Raw genomic sequence first — 18,500 nt, 5'->3', positions numbered from 1 at the left:
CCATAATATAGGTGAAAGGTAAATCAGAACATAATGAATAAATGATAAAACTAGATATTTGACTTAGTTTACCTTGACACACCCAAACATCAAGTAGCAACAAAGAGAAAGCAGGTGCAAATAGCAGGCACTTGGAAGTTCATTGCTAAGCATTAAAACTCACTATAAACTATAATCCCCCACTATAAACACATAAATACAGAGTTACAAACTGTATGTGCTACCTAGACTATGTACACAATGCACTTGAATGATTGATTTTCTTGTATGTTCATGTCATGCACACAAAGTGCCCAACCCTCAAGCATTTACAAGTCACCAAAGTTACAGTTACAGTGGTCACACATTTCATTTCATTACAAAATTACAGATTATCATACAGCTTGGTCCTAAACAAAATATTCTGCCTTCTCTCCCAAGCTTGGCAAATAAAATCTGCTACAGAAAAGATTCCCTTCAAGCACAACTCAAGTTTTTCATAATCATCCAGCCCAAAGAAATCAACACAAATAGAGGACATTTTACTAAAACGTAAATCCCTTACCTCCTTGTAGACAGGACAGTAAAACAAAAAATGAACCTCGTTCTCAATTTCACCAAACAAAGTCTGTCCTCCTCTAATGGTAATGTTCCTGAACCTAACTGTGCGCATAAGGATCTTTGTCTTTTGTTAAAATTATACTTCACATAAGGTTCTACACTGTAGCTCTTTATGAGACAATAAGTTTGTAGTTTTTGTTTATACCATATATCAACAGACCATTTTTCTTTATACATGAGAAACACTGAAACAACAAACAAAATGAATGACAAATGACGTTCAAATAAAATAAGGATTTCAACTCATTGGCCCAGGGATGACCATGCGAAATGTCCCAATTAAATATCTTTTTAGTGAGTCTCTGATTGATATGATGCTCCGGTAAAGTTTTTTAGATGGAAGGAGCGAGAACAGAACATGAGCTGAGTTTCAACACCAGTTTGGATGGTACAACTGTATTAAAAGCAGAGCTATAATCAATAAACAACATTCTGACATAGGTATTTTTCTTTTCAAGGTGCACTAAAGCAGTATGCAAGTGAGATAGGATATATGATATGACCAATCGTTCCAGACACTTCATAATAATAGAGGTCAGACAAGTTAAGTGACCAATCAAAACAACCTGGTCCCTGCCCTTTCCTGTTTGAGTTAAAGCTAAAGTGTTTCGCTTCGTGAAATTTTGTTGCTCTTCCTGAACTGTTGGAATGTTTTGTGATTGGTTGCTTTGCTTCGTAACTTTGTGTTTTCTTTTCTGTTTGTTGTTTGACTTCTGACTTTGCATTGCGTTTTCTGAACTGCTGTGTTGCTCTCTTATTTGGCGCTTTGTTGTCTGATTCTTTGTTCTGTTTTGTGATTTTGTGTCCCACAACATACAGTAAGTCGGGGGTAAAGCGCTCTGTGACATTTCATTTCATTTCATTTCTGTGACAAGCTGTAGGTCACTTGCTTCATCAGCAGCAGTCGGGTCTGAATTCTTGTCCAGATGTTTTTTTTCCATGATGTTTTCTGAATTTCAGTCCAACAACAATCCCACCAATAATTGCTACCACTGCTAAGACTGGTCCCACTACAGCATGTCCATGACTGGCATGAACATCTTTGGCATCTGAACCTCCATCCATGGCATCTGAATATCCATCCATGGCATCTGAAGAGCAGAAAACAGATCTGTCAGGTAAATGATGACTGGTCAGGAGAAAAGCCTCCATCTCCTCATCATCACACTCATGTTGGCGTGTGGTCGGAAACATCTTAGGCAGTTTTCTACATGGACTCACATCACCCAATATCTACTGCAGTTTCACAAAACCATTTATACAACCCCTTATGAACTATAGCTTTATGAAACGTTTTATAAACATGTTAACATATTATCTATCTTATATTTCCATGCAGTGCCTCTTCATAACCGGCCACTAACATGGAGCAGACTCCAGCCAAACTCTGGCATTCTGTATCAGCTGAGCTCACCTTTAACCTTGAGGATGATGATGCTGCAGTACTCAGCGGCTCTCTTTGTGCGTCTTGCTCTGTCTGTTGCAACACGACACTCGTACGTTCCATTGTCGTTCCCGTTCACATTCTTAAGAATTAAAGACAAGTCGCCGTTCTTCATTTCTCTGTCTGACAGCTCCACCCGGCCCGCAAAAGATGGATTCTGGTAGGACGGATATATGCGCCTGTCTCGGTAAAAGAAGACGTATTCTGGCTCCAGGTCAGGTCTGGTCCACTCCAACACGATGATGGGGGCATTGTTGGGACTCTGACACTTCAGAGTGACATCCTGTCCGGTATACGCTGTCACCACTTCCAGGCCTAAAGGACAATGGAAAAAACCCCAGAGCAGAGAAGTCAACAATATAATTCTTCTATCAAGAAATACTTCAATTTTTACCAATCTAAACTCAAAAGGACTCCACAGTCAGGACCTGTAGTCAACACTCATCTGTTTTGACATCAGCCCCATTCACACAGGACTCTTATTACCTGTGGACGTCCAGTGATTTGTAATAACTGTGGAAATCATTCGTGCTTTTTAATTCCATGCGAATCTGCCATATATTTAATTTGTAAAGTAGAAATGTTGAAAACAAATGACTGTATTGTATTGTATTGTATTTTGGCAAAGACAGAGGTCCTTTTATAATACTAATCCTGTGTGAATCAAATACTAATTTTAGTAATTCATTGTTCTGTAATTTGTTTATGGTTCACAATTTCTTTTTCCTTAACTTCTAGATATGCCATTTCTATCTACCTGTTGTCATGAAAAATGGAGGCAGTAGTCATATTACGGAAGGTTTTGACTGCAATTCCAATGCAAATTGCTTTTCCTAAATCAGAATAACAAATTCGGCTTCAACTTTATTGTCGTTTTCAAGAGAAACCATACCAGGTTTCTCTTGAAAAAGAGATTGTATCTCAATGAGACAACCTGGTAAAATAAAGGTAAAATAAAATAAATTAATACTACACTAAGTCTCTTATTATAACTTCTTAGTGCAGCTGTTATTTTCTGCACACCCACACCCACAATTATATGTTTTATAGCCACCTTTGGCAATATATGCTGTAATTCCGGTTTGAGAGATTCCAGAGAGATTATAGTGAATGAAGGAGCGGCAGCTTCATATTACAGTTCAGAGTGGTTGGACTGTGGTACAGCAGATATTTTACCTGCCCAGTTTCTGCCTTGACATGCACATAGTTGGCAGTCTGACATCGAATCTGACACGACGAGACGCGCCCATCTTCACGTTTCCTGGTTTATACGGACACAGAGGCTAAGAGACGGACAAGCTGTACGTTTAGAAACACAAATATAGATTTAAGCCGTGTGATCAATTATTGTACCAGTGATGAAATGATCAGTGCCGTCAAAAGCATCACTGAAATTCTGCACGTCTATTCCATACTCTTGAAACAGTCGAGTCGAAACATGAGTTCTCATCTGTTGTCAAAGGCTGAGGATCTCCAAAATGGCCACGAGAGGCTGCATCACTTTACCTCACCTGAAAGCCACCAGAAAAATATTTTGCATCGTCAGAGCTTTGATCGACGGAGGAGGAAAACCCAAAAGTGCTTCATGATAATATTTAGGCAGAGAGCAGAGGATCAGAGGGAATTCGAGGGATTGGCAGCAGCTAGCATGTATCAAAGTCAATATTTTCCCAATTACATTATCGTAATTTCCGCTTCCTCTGAAATACCTAACAAGACAACAGTCATCTGAACAGCTGAACAGCTCTGGTTTCTGTCTGGGAGACCTCATGTCTCCCAGACAGAAACCACGTCATGTGGTGACTATAAGTTATAGTCACCACTTCATCTGTACTTCATCTGATACTAAGTATCTTAGTCAAAAGTGACACACAGTCTCCAACCAGAAAATTCCAGCTGCTTTAACGCATCTATAGGCAGAAGGAGCCTAGACGAGAGATAATTGTGTTTTTTCGAATAGCGAGAGCAGCTGTTATGAATTTTGTTCTTTGACACTTCATATGGTCAGGATCCAGTATTGTGACGGTTTTGCTTGTGAAAGGTTTTCACAAGAGCCCAACCTATCTTACAAATTGGAAAAAACAACTACAAGAATTCATACTGAGATATTGTGTATTTGAAAACAAACTTATGAAAAGTACACACACTTGTTTTGCATACGGTTACAGCTTTATTGTCTGAGATGGTGATACAGTAACGTTCAAGTGGCTTTAGTTTTAAAATCTGAAAATCTAGATCCAGTTTATAAAAAGGAACCAAGTAGCCTACTTCGAAGTAGTTGCACAGGCTGCAAAAAACAGGAAACCAAATCAAGGTCGTCAAACCTCACATTTAACTTTATGTTCGCATGAAATATGACGCTGCAAATAAAAATGACTTTTCCACACAGCATGTGAATTTTATTAATAGGAGTCTGCTCTAAATGCTCTTAAATCATTTTGCAAGTCAGGAAGGAACTGGTAACGATGGTGATGGAAATAGATTAAAACAGTAAGCCCGTGCACACCCACAGGCACGCGCATGTACCCACACCTATGTATACATTCAACTGAGCAGCTCACCGTGAGATGAAGACACCTGGTGCAAGATGCACAGAGCCAGGAGTGGCACAGATGTAAAATCCATGGGGCGATGCGGGGCCGTGCGGCCGGATGTGTTGCTGTAGGAATCTGATGCAGTCCTCCATACTCCACCTGTTGGCTGCTAGTTTATATATGGGAACAGAGAGACATGCCTCTGTGTCACGTGATTCACAAGAAGGGAGCTGTTTTTCAGAAGAGATGTTGCGTTCAGGTCACATAGGATTTTTCAAAACTGCTCATCTATGCCTCCCCGCTGTAGTTGTTTTTATTGCAAAAATAAATGTCTGTAGGAACCAGTGGCACAAAACTAGGATAAAGACATCCAGGATAAATGAGCAGGCGCGGCTTGACTAAGCCTTGTCGGCGCTATCTTGGATTAATTGGTTGCACGTTTGCCGAGCCAGGATGAAGAGACGCGGCTTAGTCAAGCCAGGTGTGGATGTTTGGGATAAGTGCGTGTTCACGGCATTCTTAAGAAGACCACGAAATTGATCACAGAATCACAGATTGAAGAATGGATCACGGACGCGCAACTTCATTTACATTTGCTGAACAAGAGCTGCTTCTTCAGCAATTTGAGGAAATGAAAGGCACAATACGCAAAAAAGGAAACACCAGTGCCGCAAAAAAGGAGAGGGAAAAAGCCTGGCAGACAATAGCCGAACGGCTTAATGCGTAAGTAGCCCAAACATGTAGAATTAATAAAGTGTACTCCACAGGAACTGTCAGAATTACAGTTAAAGGATGCGGAGCTGATGACTTTAAGTCCACTAATCAATAGGTGTTTTTGTGTTTTGTTTTGCTTTAATGTGGCCCATAGAAGTGCATGTTACTCAGGTTATGTAAAGTATAAATAAGTTCAAAGAAATGATCTACTCTCTGTCATCTATTGAATCTATTTATCCCATGTTGTGTTCTGTTTCATCCATCATCCTTCATAAAGAACAAACTTGTCTGGCCAGAAAAGGACCTGGCAACAGGTGAAAACCAAATATAAAAACATTCTGCAGTCTGGTGAGTTACTTTATTGTAGCCCAAATAGCAATTATCAAATGAAGTGATAGATTTGTTGTCTGCTGACAATGAATTTCTTTACGATTTTAGCGGTCAAGAAAAAAGCACACTGCGCTGGCACAGGGGGCGGCCCACCCACCCAGGACCTGACCCCAGCAGAGGAGCTGCTATCCCATACCCAGTCTGAAGTGCCAGTATGCAAGATTGTTATATGTTTATTATAGGTAGCAATAACCAAAACCAAAAACAGATGCAACATTTTTGGTTTCTCTGGATGTATGAATACTACACAAGACAAAATACCATCATGATGTATAGATGGCAGTATAGATGGCAGTTACCTTGTAGTCCTTTTTTCTCCTCTTTCATCATCATGTAGGATTTCTTTTAAATATCTGTATTGTACCTATTATCTTTTTGAACCTTTCAGTGTTGGTGTTGTATTAATAAGGAAAGCATTCCAAATAAACCGTCTGGCTTCTTACTTCCATTTCTCAAATATTGTCTTTTTATATGTGCTTTTGGTCTTTATATATAAACTGTGCTAATAAATAAAACTAAAAGTCAACCAGCAAATGAAATGACTACAGTTATAATATTTGGATGATGTAACATGTGTAGAAAAACCATGGACATTCTGTAAAACACACTCATTTCTCACAGTACTGACAGCAGAGCCACTACAGGATTAACCTGATCCTGGTTGTTAGCCTGGTCTGGAGCAGGCTAGCTGCAGAGACTAAATCACCATGGTTACTTGTCCGGGATAAACTTGGCCTGCTTTCGTGCAACCGACTTGAGGCTAAGTTTATCCAGGATAACCAATATTTCCAGGCTTAATCCCTTATCCTGGTTTTGTGCAATACCCCTCAGCAGGCAGAGATGGGAGATCATCACACTCAGCAAAAAATAAATAAATCTAAAAACAACACAACACACTGTAATGTTGCCTAAACACTGGCCAGTAGCACTACTTGAACATAAATTTTGCCCTCCTTTCCTTCTGGCCTGCAAATTTCTCAATGACTTTCTGGTTAAAGTCAGTCATCTCAGTCACCAGTCTCTTTTCCATTGACATCATGGCCAATGCATTCAGCCTCTCCTGGGTCATGGTGTTTCTGAGAAAAGTTTTAATTCTTTTCAAGGTTGAGAAGCACCTCTCAGCTTCCGCCGTGGTCATGGGTGTGGTGATGAGGATCTTTAGGAGGGTGACAGTCTCTGAAAAGACTTCTTCAAGATTATTCTCCATAAACAACTGGAATAGGTCCACAGCACCACGGCAGGCTTTGAACTCTTCCTTGCTGTAGATGAGACTGAGCTCTGTCTTCAGCTTGCTTCCACTGAGCATTGGGTAGGCCTTCAAGGTGTTGCTCAGTGCATCTTCAGGAAATGCCATCTTGTACTGTTCAAACCTGTCCCCCTGCAGCAAGGTGGCGCTGACAAGGTGGTTTGTGAAGGAGAAGTGTTCCCTGGTGTGCAAGTATGGTATCACAGACCTACAGAGAGAAAAAAAATAATAATAATAATAATATGCAGAGATGACAAAATGCCCATTTCACCTACATCACCTAAAGTTACCAACAGGCAACGGCTCTATTTCTAAATATGGAACTATTAAAGTCATTTTTACTGCCACTGTTACATTCTATGAACTCATAAAAAGAGTAGGAAAATATTAGCTAACTCCAAGGTCATTTATAGAGCCTTCTGCTGCCATCTGCTGGATAAAATGTGAATATGTGAATGCTGAAGATTATTGCTTAAGTCTTGTGAGATGTTAACCATTCTGCAGTGTATGTCCTTGATCTTTCCACTATCACATTTTTTGACATGGTCTTTACTTAAAACATTCAATCACTTCTACTAATAAATCACAGGTTAGTTTCACCAAGACAATATCCATTTTTACCTGTTAGGCTTTTAGCTCTAATTTTTTACTAGTTCAACTATTTGCAGTTACATTTCAAGCTTTTCGATTTAGTTCCTAATAAACATATTTCATCTACACAAAGTAAGAAAAAAGTTGGCAAACATCCTTCCACAAAGATTAAAATAAAAATACTACACTCCAGTGTAACATGGACTGTTACTGATTTCTACAACATAAACTCACCTCTGCTGCAATCCTTTCATGGTCCTCTGGACTGAGTGCCCGACGCCTCTTTGTTGGCTGAGAGCCACTGCTTTGCTCAACCACGGAATGGAGAGAATTTCTGCGAACGACAAAGAGAATTTATAATAATAATAAAAGAGACAGAGAGATAACAGTAAAAGAAAGTGAATAATAATAATGATCATATTAATAACAGGAATACAGCTACTACCTGATCTTTTGTATGTCCTGTTGGAACTGCTGGATGCACCCATTGATATGGACCGAATCTATGTTCTTCTTCTGGAGCTTGGCATAGAGGAGGTCCACATGTGGCATGATGTGGTGAAAAAGTTGCAGAAAGAACTTAAAATCCTGATTCTCCAGTAGCATAGCGAAGGCTCCTGCTTCTCTGACGATTTTGGGGTCAAAGTCACCTGAGTCTCTTATGCTTTCAAAACAGTGAATGAGGTCCTCTCTGTGCTCAAACGCGGTATTGATGGCACGGCTGTGAAAGTTCCATCTGACGTTGCTGGATGTTGGCAGTCTATGGGCCACTACTTTATCAAGAACACCTGTCCGCTTGGGTGATCTGGAAAAAAAGCTGGCAAATCCTCCAAGGTAAGAAAAAAAAATTCTCACCTTGGATATGTGAGAGGTGGCCTGTTGCAGGTTGAGCTGATGGGCATAGCAGTGGATGTAGTGGGCGTTTGGGTACACATCTTGTATTTTCCCCTGAACACCTGCAGTGGCACCTCTCATCACGCTGGCTCCATCATATGCCTGGCAGATGAGCTTACTTTTCTGATCCTCAGGAAGGATGGCAGCAAGACGCTCTTTTAGTGCTGTAGCAATGGACTCGGCTGTAGTTGACTGCAGAGGGATGAACTCAAAAAATCTTTCCTGCACGTTGTTTTTGTCATCAATGTAGCGCAGCACAAGCAGCCCAAGTTGGGTCTGTGTGGCAATATCCATTGTCTCATCTGCCTGGATTGATAAAAAATCACTACTCTGGGCTTCTTTGATGATGTGCTCACAGCAGACAACATACAGTCCAGTAGCTCGTTCTGCACAGTTTTTGAAGTTCCCTTAAACACAGTGGCGTTCTCAAGGTGCTCTTTCAATACTACATCAAGGGAGGCGACAAAATTCACCAACCCACGGAATATCCCGGGATTATCGGAGCTCTCACTCTCATCATGGCCACGCGAAGCCAACTCAAAGGCTCCACAGAATTTCACACAGTCTATTATTCTGGACAGGATGTGTCGATTTTTTGTCACCTGTTTGTTGTGCCTTCTAATGCCAATCCTGTAGCCTTCATCTAGCTGTTCAGCAATGCTAAGCCTGCCAAAAAAATGTAGCTTCATGCTATTGTCCAGATGGCTGCGGCTACTTTGGTGCCGTTTGCATTTTTCAGAGAGATGTTTTAGGTCTTGTACCCCCGTCTTTGTCCACAACGCTTCTGTGCTGACACTTTGAAATAGCAAACAGGGAAAGCAATAAAAGGCATTACTTACACCACATACAGCTAGCCAACTCCGTTTGTCGTAACAAGAGCGGGAGAAGCCCCGGGTGTAAGCTCGTCCTTGATCACTTGCCTGCTGCTGAATTTGTAAATCGGGTCGGTCTGGTCCAAGCTCCTTTATCTTCTTTTTTTCTTCCAGTGAACGCCTGGTGAAAGGGTGTTTTTGTAAGGAAATAACTGCATTTTCTTTGATTTCCGCGGTTCCACTTGAAGGCGCCATCTCCTGTCAGCTAGCTAGTGACAGTCGCGCATGCGCGCATCCGTAGCTCCGGGTGTGAACTTGACAGCTAGCGCGTCGAGAATTGTCCAATCACATTAGATAAAAAAAAAAAACAATACCAATTCGCTGCGAATAAAAGTGGGAGGGTCTGGGGCGCAGAGAGCTGCGTCCTGTGGAAAATCTGAAGCAACCAATTAGAGAGCAGCCTCAGGTCATCTGCTTGCCAAAAGTTGAAGGACTTGCATACACACTCATTTGGCCGGCGACCCTCACACAGGAAGTATATTTATTCACACACACAGATACAATTTGGAACCAATTTTAATGAATGCTGACAGGCGCTGACAGACTACCAGGCGCATTGTACGAGTAAACAATTTTTCGTTTACAATTATTTCGCATGATCAAATTAATTTAATTTATGTTTAACATGTTTAAGTAGACTTTCTTCTCTAGTTGGAGGGGCGCGGCGCCCCAGCGCCCCGCATTAATGAACCGCCACTGGTAGGAACACATGAAAGTTCAGGTCAAAATAAAAACATTTTAAAACGTTTTTATAGTACCAACATTTAGGCTATCAGTTTAATTGATTCAATTTCAATAAGAAAATATAGCCGCATGCGGCAATGACGAGGTCCAAGAATCTGGTGACCTCTAGGGTACATGCGTGTTGTAGACAGCAAATGTTGCACATGGCCTCAGAGTTGATACCTGCACAAGTGCACCAACTTTGGTTGAGATAGCACAAGGCGTTCATGAGTTATGGCTCATTTTGTCACATATGTGCCACACCCTACAATTGATTGGCCTATAGCGGCCAAACGATATGGAGTACAGGAAATCTTTTAATAGCTTTTAATCAGGGGAGGCCAGAGATCATGCACACCAAATCTGGAGATGATTGCCTCAACGGTCTAGGAGGAGTTTGCAAAAATAGGTTTTTGAGAAAATGCAAAATGGCGGAAAATCTAATATGGCGGGACTGGGCGGGGCCTATCACAATGATGTGGCTTTACCCAAGGAATACAGGAACAAAAGACTTTTGTTTCTATGATGTATAGTTACTGAGTTATGGGCATTTAAAATTTCAAATGTTGCTGTAGCGCCCCCTATGGGTGAAATGACAGCAAATTCAGGCTGGTATCTCAGAGTAGACATCTGCACATGTGTACCAAATTTGGTGCAGGTAGCATAATGCACTCATGAGTTATGGCAATTTTTGTAAAATAGACCCCGCCCACAACCGTTGACTGAACTTTGGAAGCTAATTAATTCAGAACGGTACGGAATATCACAAATCTTTTAATGATTTTTAATCATGGCCATCCAGAGATGATGCACACCAAATTTGGAGATGATTGCCTCAACGGTGTAGGAGAAATGGCGGAAAATCTAGTTAGATGGGAATGGGCGTGGCCTATCTGCATAGATGCATAATGATCCAGGGAATCCAGGAGAAGTGGAATTTTGATTCTGTGACTCACGGTTCAGAAGTTATGGACCAAAACGTGAAGTAGGCTGTTATAGCGCCACCATCAGGTGGATTGGTGTCATTTGGGTGAGATTTCCAACCTATGTGGAAAGTTTGGGTGCTGTGGGGCTTATGGTTTCTGAGGTCCAGATACTTTTAGGGCACGAGAAGAAGAAAAATAATAATAATCGGAACAATTACAATAGGGTTCCTCGCACTACGTACTTGGACCCCTAAATATAGCCGCAAGCAGAAATTGCGGGGTGCAAGCACAATTTGAAAATACAGACAGATAGACAAAACTTTACGTAAGGTAGAAGGACACACAAAACTGACATGAAGATCGGACATGCAGTATATAACCTGGGCCGGATTATCCATATATCGCATCGGGCTAGTGCCCGGGGCACCAGCCAATTTGCCTTGTTGGGGGGGGGGAATTATACTTTTATAAGCTTTGTCATATTTTCTTTATATATTAGGCCTACTTTCTGGGGGGATGCATACGTAGCCAAAATTAACCTTTGATACTAAAAAAAGAATATGCATAAAGAGAAATAATCGTGATTGGTGTGTGGTGTGGTGGGCTGGTCTGGACAAAAATCCAGGTCCATCCTATTGTCTCAATGTGCTTCTCCTTTCACCTTCTGTCACAGCAACTCACCTGAAGTGATTGTTTGCTACAGTTATTGAGCTTGCTTGGTGGTCTATAGGGCCTTGTCTGTGGTGCTGAAGTTGCATTAGATGTCTGTGTAATGATTTAGGCCTTTGGAAATTTATGGTGGAAACAAAGATTTAGCATGATGTCTTTGATATGAGCTGCATTCAAATTTAATACAGTATAGCGCTGTGTGTAAACCCTAAAATGGCATTTGTAGGCTCAAGTCAATCTTTGGTGTAAAGTAATTTGTTGGTCGGTACATTGTGTTACATTTGTCTGCAGTATGTGTGGTTGAGCCTGTATTGTTTCAGTTAATGTAAATTTATGATCTTTATTGGCATAGTAAATTTCACATTTTTGCGTGTCAAGTGCACAAGTAACACGCTGTGTTAATCCAGTCAAGCCCGTGACTTCTGTCAAGTTAATCTTTTCATTGCAACCACATTGTTGACGTTATTCACAACAACAAAACATTCCATTACTTGTTTTTGACAACTAACGACTTTGGAAAGGACAAGCCTGGACTTGAACCCACAACATAGCCTACCTTAATTAACGTATGGGTTAGGAGGACAACACTGTGGGATCACAGTCAGTTCTAGCTATAAACAGAGGGGGGCGGCTTCAGAATCGGGGGTAGGTACGAAAGATTTATCTCACTTCAGCTGACATGTCCTGAAAATTTCAGCTCTCTAGGACATACGGCTGATTTTTTAATGAATTTTTGAAGTTGTGACTTTAAGACCAATGAAGATTTGGTTATTATGCAATAAGCCACGGCCACTTTAATCAATTATGACCAAATTCTATGGATTGATTTGGACATCATCCTAGAACATGTGTAAAAAATTCCATAAAAATCTATGCAGTCAATTGTGAGATATGAACTTTTGCATTTGTAGCGCCCACTAGTGGTACAGCTCAAAATGCTTTTGTGGTGTGTTCAAGCAACACTATTGATAGTAAAAAGAAAGAAAGAAAGAAAGAAAGAATTCCAATAAATACAATAGGTTCCAGCACTATGTGCTTGGACCCCTAATAACTGAAGACGAATGAAATTTGGATTTATGAACACCTTTGGAAGAAATTGTTGTGGGTTGAGTGGAAAAAACAGACTCCTGATGATGATGATGATGATGATAGAACTGGAGCAGCAGAAGGTTTTAGCAGAATAATGTTCAGCTATAGTGATTCTGAACACCGACCACAAACTTCACATCCACTCTCCCCTCCTTTAACCAGTGCTGCCGAGGCACCGTGGAGCAAGGCATTAAACTGCTGCCTAGGGGCCACCAGGAGAACAGTCTAGTAAAGCCACACATCAAACTCATAAAATACATAAAAATAAGTAAAAAAAGAGGACAGCGTAAGGTAAAAGATAAGCATAGAGGATGAAAACAATATAACAGCGAAAACAATATTGGATAAAAGAAAGACAAAACATAACAGAAAAGAAAGTCTATATAAATGAGTTTTAAGAAGTGAAAAGAAACTGTAATGATCCATGTGAGGGATTCATTTCTGAAATATTTCAGCAATAGTTTTGAAAGAAGTCCAGGTGAACAACAGCCTCTCAGAGCGGATTCTTCCAAATAAACAAGGGATCAAATTCTACTTGATATGATTTGATTGATCTCTATTGCTGATCTGGCTCTGGACAGCTGGTTAACACTCAACACTGTCTCAAGTGTTAAATTAACTCTTCTGGTTGTGCACTAATGGAAACACTGGTGTAGTGTTGATTATTACACTCTAAGTTAAATGAACACTTTTGATTTTTAGAGATCATTTAATGGATTAAAACCAAAAATACCTTGTGAAAATACTCTGCTAGAAGTCCATTCAAAATTGTACCTAAGGAATTTCATGCACCAATTATCAAAAGTTGAAAGCAGGCCCACAGTGTGCAGATCATCTACATACAGGTTTATTTCAGTGCAAGGAATCGTTGACAGCCCACTCAGTTTGGGGTTCAACTGATTTTCTCCAAATCAATTTGTTGTTGGCAATTTAAACCACTAGATGTCAGCAGAGAGCCACTCTGCAGCCAGCAGGATGACAGAACGCTCCATTACATATCTTAAAGGATAAGGCTGGTGTTTTTTAATGCATTGCTTACCATCAAAAATTCCTATAAAAATAACAAAATCAGTAATGAATTTGTTTTGCCAACAAGTCTGGTCCATGTAGCCGGGTCCCAATGCAGCCATGTCCCAGCAGCCATAGAACTCCATTGTATTAAAAACATTAAAAACCGTCACAGAGCCATGCTGCTGCTCTGCAGCATATTTCATCATCACCATGCACCGGGCCGGACCACTTTTTCCTCAAACAACTTAATAAGCCGGCTGTAAACACGTTTGCGATTGACCAAGTTGTTGCGGTAAAAACCAAGAGCGGCCTCAGAAACTCAGGTACAAAATCATTTCCCAAGCTATGAGGCCTCTGATTGGACGAACAGATGAAAGCTATATATTACTCACCTTATGTAAACACCTTATGTAGATGATGCACCTCAGGTAGTTGCTGACAGTGTGGTTTTAAAAGATCTCTGCTGTATGTTTCTGTTATTCTTTACTCAACATAGTGATAAAAATCAACCAATAAAGGCTTTGTAGTTTCATCACCAGCTGCTGCCAGCCAGCTGAGTCTCATGATGGAGGAACAGTGTAGAAGTGTGTGTTAGTGAATAAAGTGTAATGTGTGTGAAGCAGCTGTCAGCAGAGAGCAGCTGAGTCAGCTTGTTGTGGTGTGGCTGTAGATCCATTCAGTAACGTTCTCAGTAAAAGTGAATAGTGTGATAAGGTGGATTTGGTTACTGTGACACAGTAAACTGTCTTTAGCCCTAGTCTCTACTCCAAAACATGAAGAGTTGGAGCTTGAGAAGAGTCAGCTCAGTTAACCTGAACAAACTGTTTGCTAGCTAACAAGCCAGCAGGCTCATTTAGCTCGTTTAATTGTCATTTAATTAATCTTGCAGCTTTGCATGGTTGTTCTACCAAGGACTATGTGTTTAGTAGATGCAACAACTCATGGACCTGGAACTAACTCACTCACTCACTCACTCAATCCACACACACTGAATCCGGATCCTTCACTCACCTCCTCTCTGCTACACTACTGAACTGTGTAGTCATCTACCGTGTTGTCATTTAGATTCTGGTATCAGTTGTGTCTTTGCTTGGTCTACCTGTGTTTGCTGTCATTGAATTTTTTTCACTGTGGTTATATTACTTCACATATTTTACAGTGCAAATAAACTAAATAAAATTAGACTAAATAACCTATTTCCTAGTAGCTGCTGAACAGAAAACCACAGACACTTTGACATACAGTCACATGTAATGTACAAAGAGGAAGGGGGCGTGCTTTATTTTGTGTGACTGATACAATTCAGTGTTAATCTCATATCGTCAAACTGTAGAATGGGGGGCACATCTCTACAATGGCTGCTCTGTAAGTAGAATCTGTGTGTGTGTGTGTGTGTGTGTGTGTGTGTGTGTGCACGCGTGCGTGCGTGCGTGTGTGTTTTCCCCATTTTTCAAAGATTAATTGGTAACCTTTTAAATTACAGGACATTAATTATGCAGTAATGCAGCCTGGAAATAAATAAGTAATTTCCAAAATGGATGTAACTAGTCATAGCATTAGAATGACTGAGTAGTGACTTAGGTGCATTACATGATATACATGCTATATACAAAAATGATCAAATACATCAACTCTAATATACAAGTAAAAAAGGCGCTTTTAGCAATATTTGTATTAGATAAGTGGAACTGCACAAATTTGAAAACTTAGACAGGAGAAGGTTGAACTATAAAGGAAGAAAGCTTCTGTGTGCTGTCTCCATTGATTTTAGTTCCACAGAAGGGAAGGACACTGATGACAGAAAGTGACGACACAATCTGTTTTATCATTAGGTTTTTATTTATTTACAAAGTAGAATACAATTAACAGAAAACAACAGAAACCCCAGAACAAGCCTCGCCTGCTGCTGCTTTAGAAAGTATAAACTATATATTATACTGTATAGGTTCTGGATGGTTCTGTTATTTATGATGGTTTCTGCCTGATGTCCCTTTGAGGCCGGCCAGGCTAGGCCCGCTCTGGGGTTTCTGTTGTTTTACTTGGATATTACTTAATTATTCCCAGTCATTACTGCATAATTAATGGACTGTAATTTAAATTGTTATCAATTATTTTTAGGACATTTCTGGTTTGTTGGACAGGAGTAAAGGATAATAGAGGAGCCAAACAACATTGTGAGCACATGCTCAACGTCCTCAGACAAGACAAAACAAGATTAACTTTATTGATCACCATGGGGAAATTGGGCAGCAAAAAATAAGCTATAGATAGTAAAATACAATAGATAACAAGACACAGCCCCATACTAGGTCAGTGCTGTTTCTCAGATCACAGGGGATTAGATGGTCAGTCGGTGAAGTCACATTTATGAAAGGCAAACATATCAAACCACTACCATCTTAAGGATGGAAGATAATACAAATCGTTTCCATGCACTACATCCCTGGGTCTCTGTTTTCTCAAGTCTAAAATGTCTAACTGCATGCAAAACCTCAAACCAACCAACCTTCATTTCTCTTTAGCGCTGACCACATTGCTGTGCTGCAGACCCACACAAGGTTGGTACACTTCTGCCATGACAGTCCCAAGCTGTTATGATGCTAATGTTTTGGATAGTTTTGGAATTTGGATAGGTTTGTTTCAGGAGTTTTAGTGGATGTGGAGGCAAGTACTCTGAATCTGAAGTTAAGCCTTAAAATATGAACTCTTTAGATGTTTATCAAAATAAGAAATGCTGTTTCAGTAGTTGTGTCCTTGTGGAGAATGTTCTTCCCAACTTCCCAACAGAACAAATTTCTCAAGAATGCAAGAGCAGAAAATATCCTTACAGGTTGAGATGGGCTTTGTGCTTGGCGTCACGCGATAAATAAAACACACAGGGGTGCATTTTTTTCTGCTCTGTACTATAAACTACACAGCTTCCTACTCATTCTGACTGGCCAAGTCAGCATCCAATGCATCCTCGGTTGACAAAAAAACTTTAAAAACTTAGTCTGAGAGTTTTTATATCAAGTTTTCTTCCATCCAGGAAAATAACAACCGCCACAAAATAAATAAACTGAACTGAAACTATCAAAGAGAAATCCTGGGGAAAAACACCAGAACAGACACGGCTGCCGCTAAACATGCTTGACCATGTTGAAGTGAGTTTGAAAAGAACCCTGTTATGGTGGCCATTTTGGGACATCCTCAGCCACCTTTGTCATTTGTAGACGTACTTTGTCAAATTTAGATTTTCAAGCTGACATTATCTAAACACAAAATCAATGAGATGGATCAGTAATGAAAATGATCAGGTCCCGGTCAAAACCAGCACAAACATTAACCGTAGCTGAAGACTTACAACATGGCCTCCAGAGGGGCAAGGCCCTCTTATCTTATCTTATCTTTACTTCCTAGGCAAAATACAGCTTGGGAAGTGAGTTTAGGGACTTGCGGTGATAACCCATACACAGAGGGTGTGTTAGGCTTTGTGTTTCAGACTTTCTTTGCAATGCTTAAGGGGTCATTTAGTTTTGTCAAAAATGTAAAGGATCATCACTAATTTGACCTTCCTGCTGCCCCTCCCCAGCTCCTCTGACTGTGAGTCCCAGTAGATCCCAGTTGTTTTATGGACAGTCTGTCTCTCTGAGCTGTGAGGAGGACGACAGCTCTGCTGGATGGACGGTGAGGAGGACGACGACCACAGAAACAATGTCTGAGTGTGGAGTTCACTGGGGAAAACCAAATTCTTCCTGCAGCATCAGTTACACAGTCCAAATGGACAGTGGAGTTTACTGGTGTGAGTCCAGAGAGGGAGCAACCAGCAACACCATCAACATCACTGTCACTGGTAAGATCATGCAGCATCTACACATTATGAATAACTAAATAACTCTGTATTCATTATCAATATCTATCTATCTATCTATCTATCTATCTATCTATCTATCTATCTATCTATCTATCTATCTATCTTTTCTGTGTCTATGTGAAAAAGGATTGGTTTTAAAAATGTGAAAATTAATCAAGATATTATGTCCAGCATGGTGCTGTGATCCTCCAGAGTCCACCAACAAGAGTATTGATGAAGCTGTCTGTAAATGGATTAAATCATGTAGTGTGTCTCTGTGTTCAGGTGGTGCTGTGATCCTGCAGAGTCCTGTCCTTCCTGTGATGGAGGGAGCTGCTGTGACTCTGAACTGTACAACCAAGACTCCCTCCAACCTCCCAGCTGATTTCTATAAAGATGGCTCCCTCATCAGGACCGAGTCTACAGGACAGATGACCATCCACCATGTTTCCAAGTCTGATGAAGGCCTCTACAAGTGTCACATCTCTGGTCCTGGAGAGTCTCCACCCAGCTGGCTGGCTGTGAGAGGTGAGGATATCAGAGTTCATTCTTCTACTACGTTTTCTTTCCTATATTCATGTTATGGGGTTTCTGCACTCATAAGGGTCGCAGAAGACTGTGTGAAAACAATCATCTTTAGGTCTGCAACTAACGATTATTTTCATTGTCAATTAATCTGTCGATTATTTTCTCAATTAATCGACTAGTTGTTTGGTCTATAAAATGTCAGAAAATGGTGAAAAATGTGGATCAGTGTTTCCCAAAGCCCAAGATGACGTCCTCAAATGTCTTGTTTTGTCCACAGCCCAAAGATATTCAGTTTACTGTCATAGAGGAGGAAAGAAACCAGAAAATATTCACATTTAAGAAGCTGGAATCAGAGAATTTTGACTTATTTTTCTTAAAAAATTACTCAAACCGATTAATTGATTATCAAAATAGTTGCCGATTAATTTAATAGTTGA

General features: G+C 40.4%; 2 protein-coding genes across 2 annotated transcripts; one reads left to right on the top strand and one right to left on the bottom strand.

Annotated features, from left to right (window-relative positions):
• Positions 1–246: 246 nt before the first annotated feature.
• Positions 247–4,714, bottom strand: LOC139668020 (butyrophilin subfamily 2 member A2-like). Its single transcript, XM_071547495.1, has 3 exons — positions 4,606–4,714; positions 2,015–2,359; positions 247–1,691 (listed from the first exon to the last, which is right to left on the bottom strand). Exons 1-3 carry the CDS (start codon positions 4,667–4,669, stop codon positions 1,495–1,497), a joined length of 606 nt encoding a protein of 201 aa, XP_071403596.1. The 5' UTR covers positions 4,670–4,714; the 3' UTR covers positions 247–1,494.
• Positions 4,715–15,037: 10,323 nt separating this feature from the next.
• Positions 15,038–18,077, top strand: LOC139668018 (Fc receptor-like protein 5; the record flags this gene model as incomplete). The annotated part of the gene is made up of 4 exons (XM_071547494.1): positions 15,038–15,068; positions 16,226–16,261; positions 17,275–17,535; positions 17,821–18,077. Coding segments are annotated over exons 1-4 (585 nt in total), but the record flags the coding sequence as incomplete, so codon positions are not given.
• Positions 18,078–18,500: the final 423 nt, after the last annotated feature.

This window comes from Centroberyx affinis, unplaced genomic scaffold (assembly GCF_046629955.1).
Source record: "Centroberyx affinis isolate AG114_WGS23_722 - 3 ecotype Tasmania unplaced genomic scaffold, CSIRO-AGI_Caff_v1 ptg005953l_1, whole genome shotgun sequence".
NCBI classification, from domain to species: Eukaryota; Metazoa; Chordata; class Actinopteri; order Beryciformes; family Berycidae; genus Centroberyx; species Centroberyx affinis.
The sequence above is the reverse complement of the archived record's forward strand: the minus strand, read 5'-3'. Positions and strand labels throughout refer to the sequence as shown.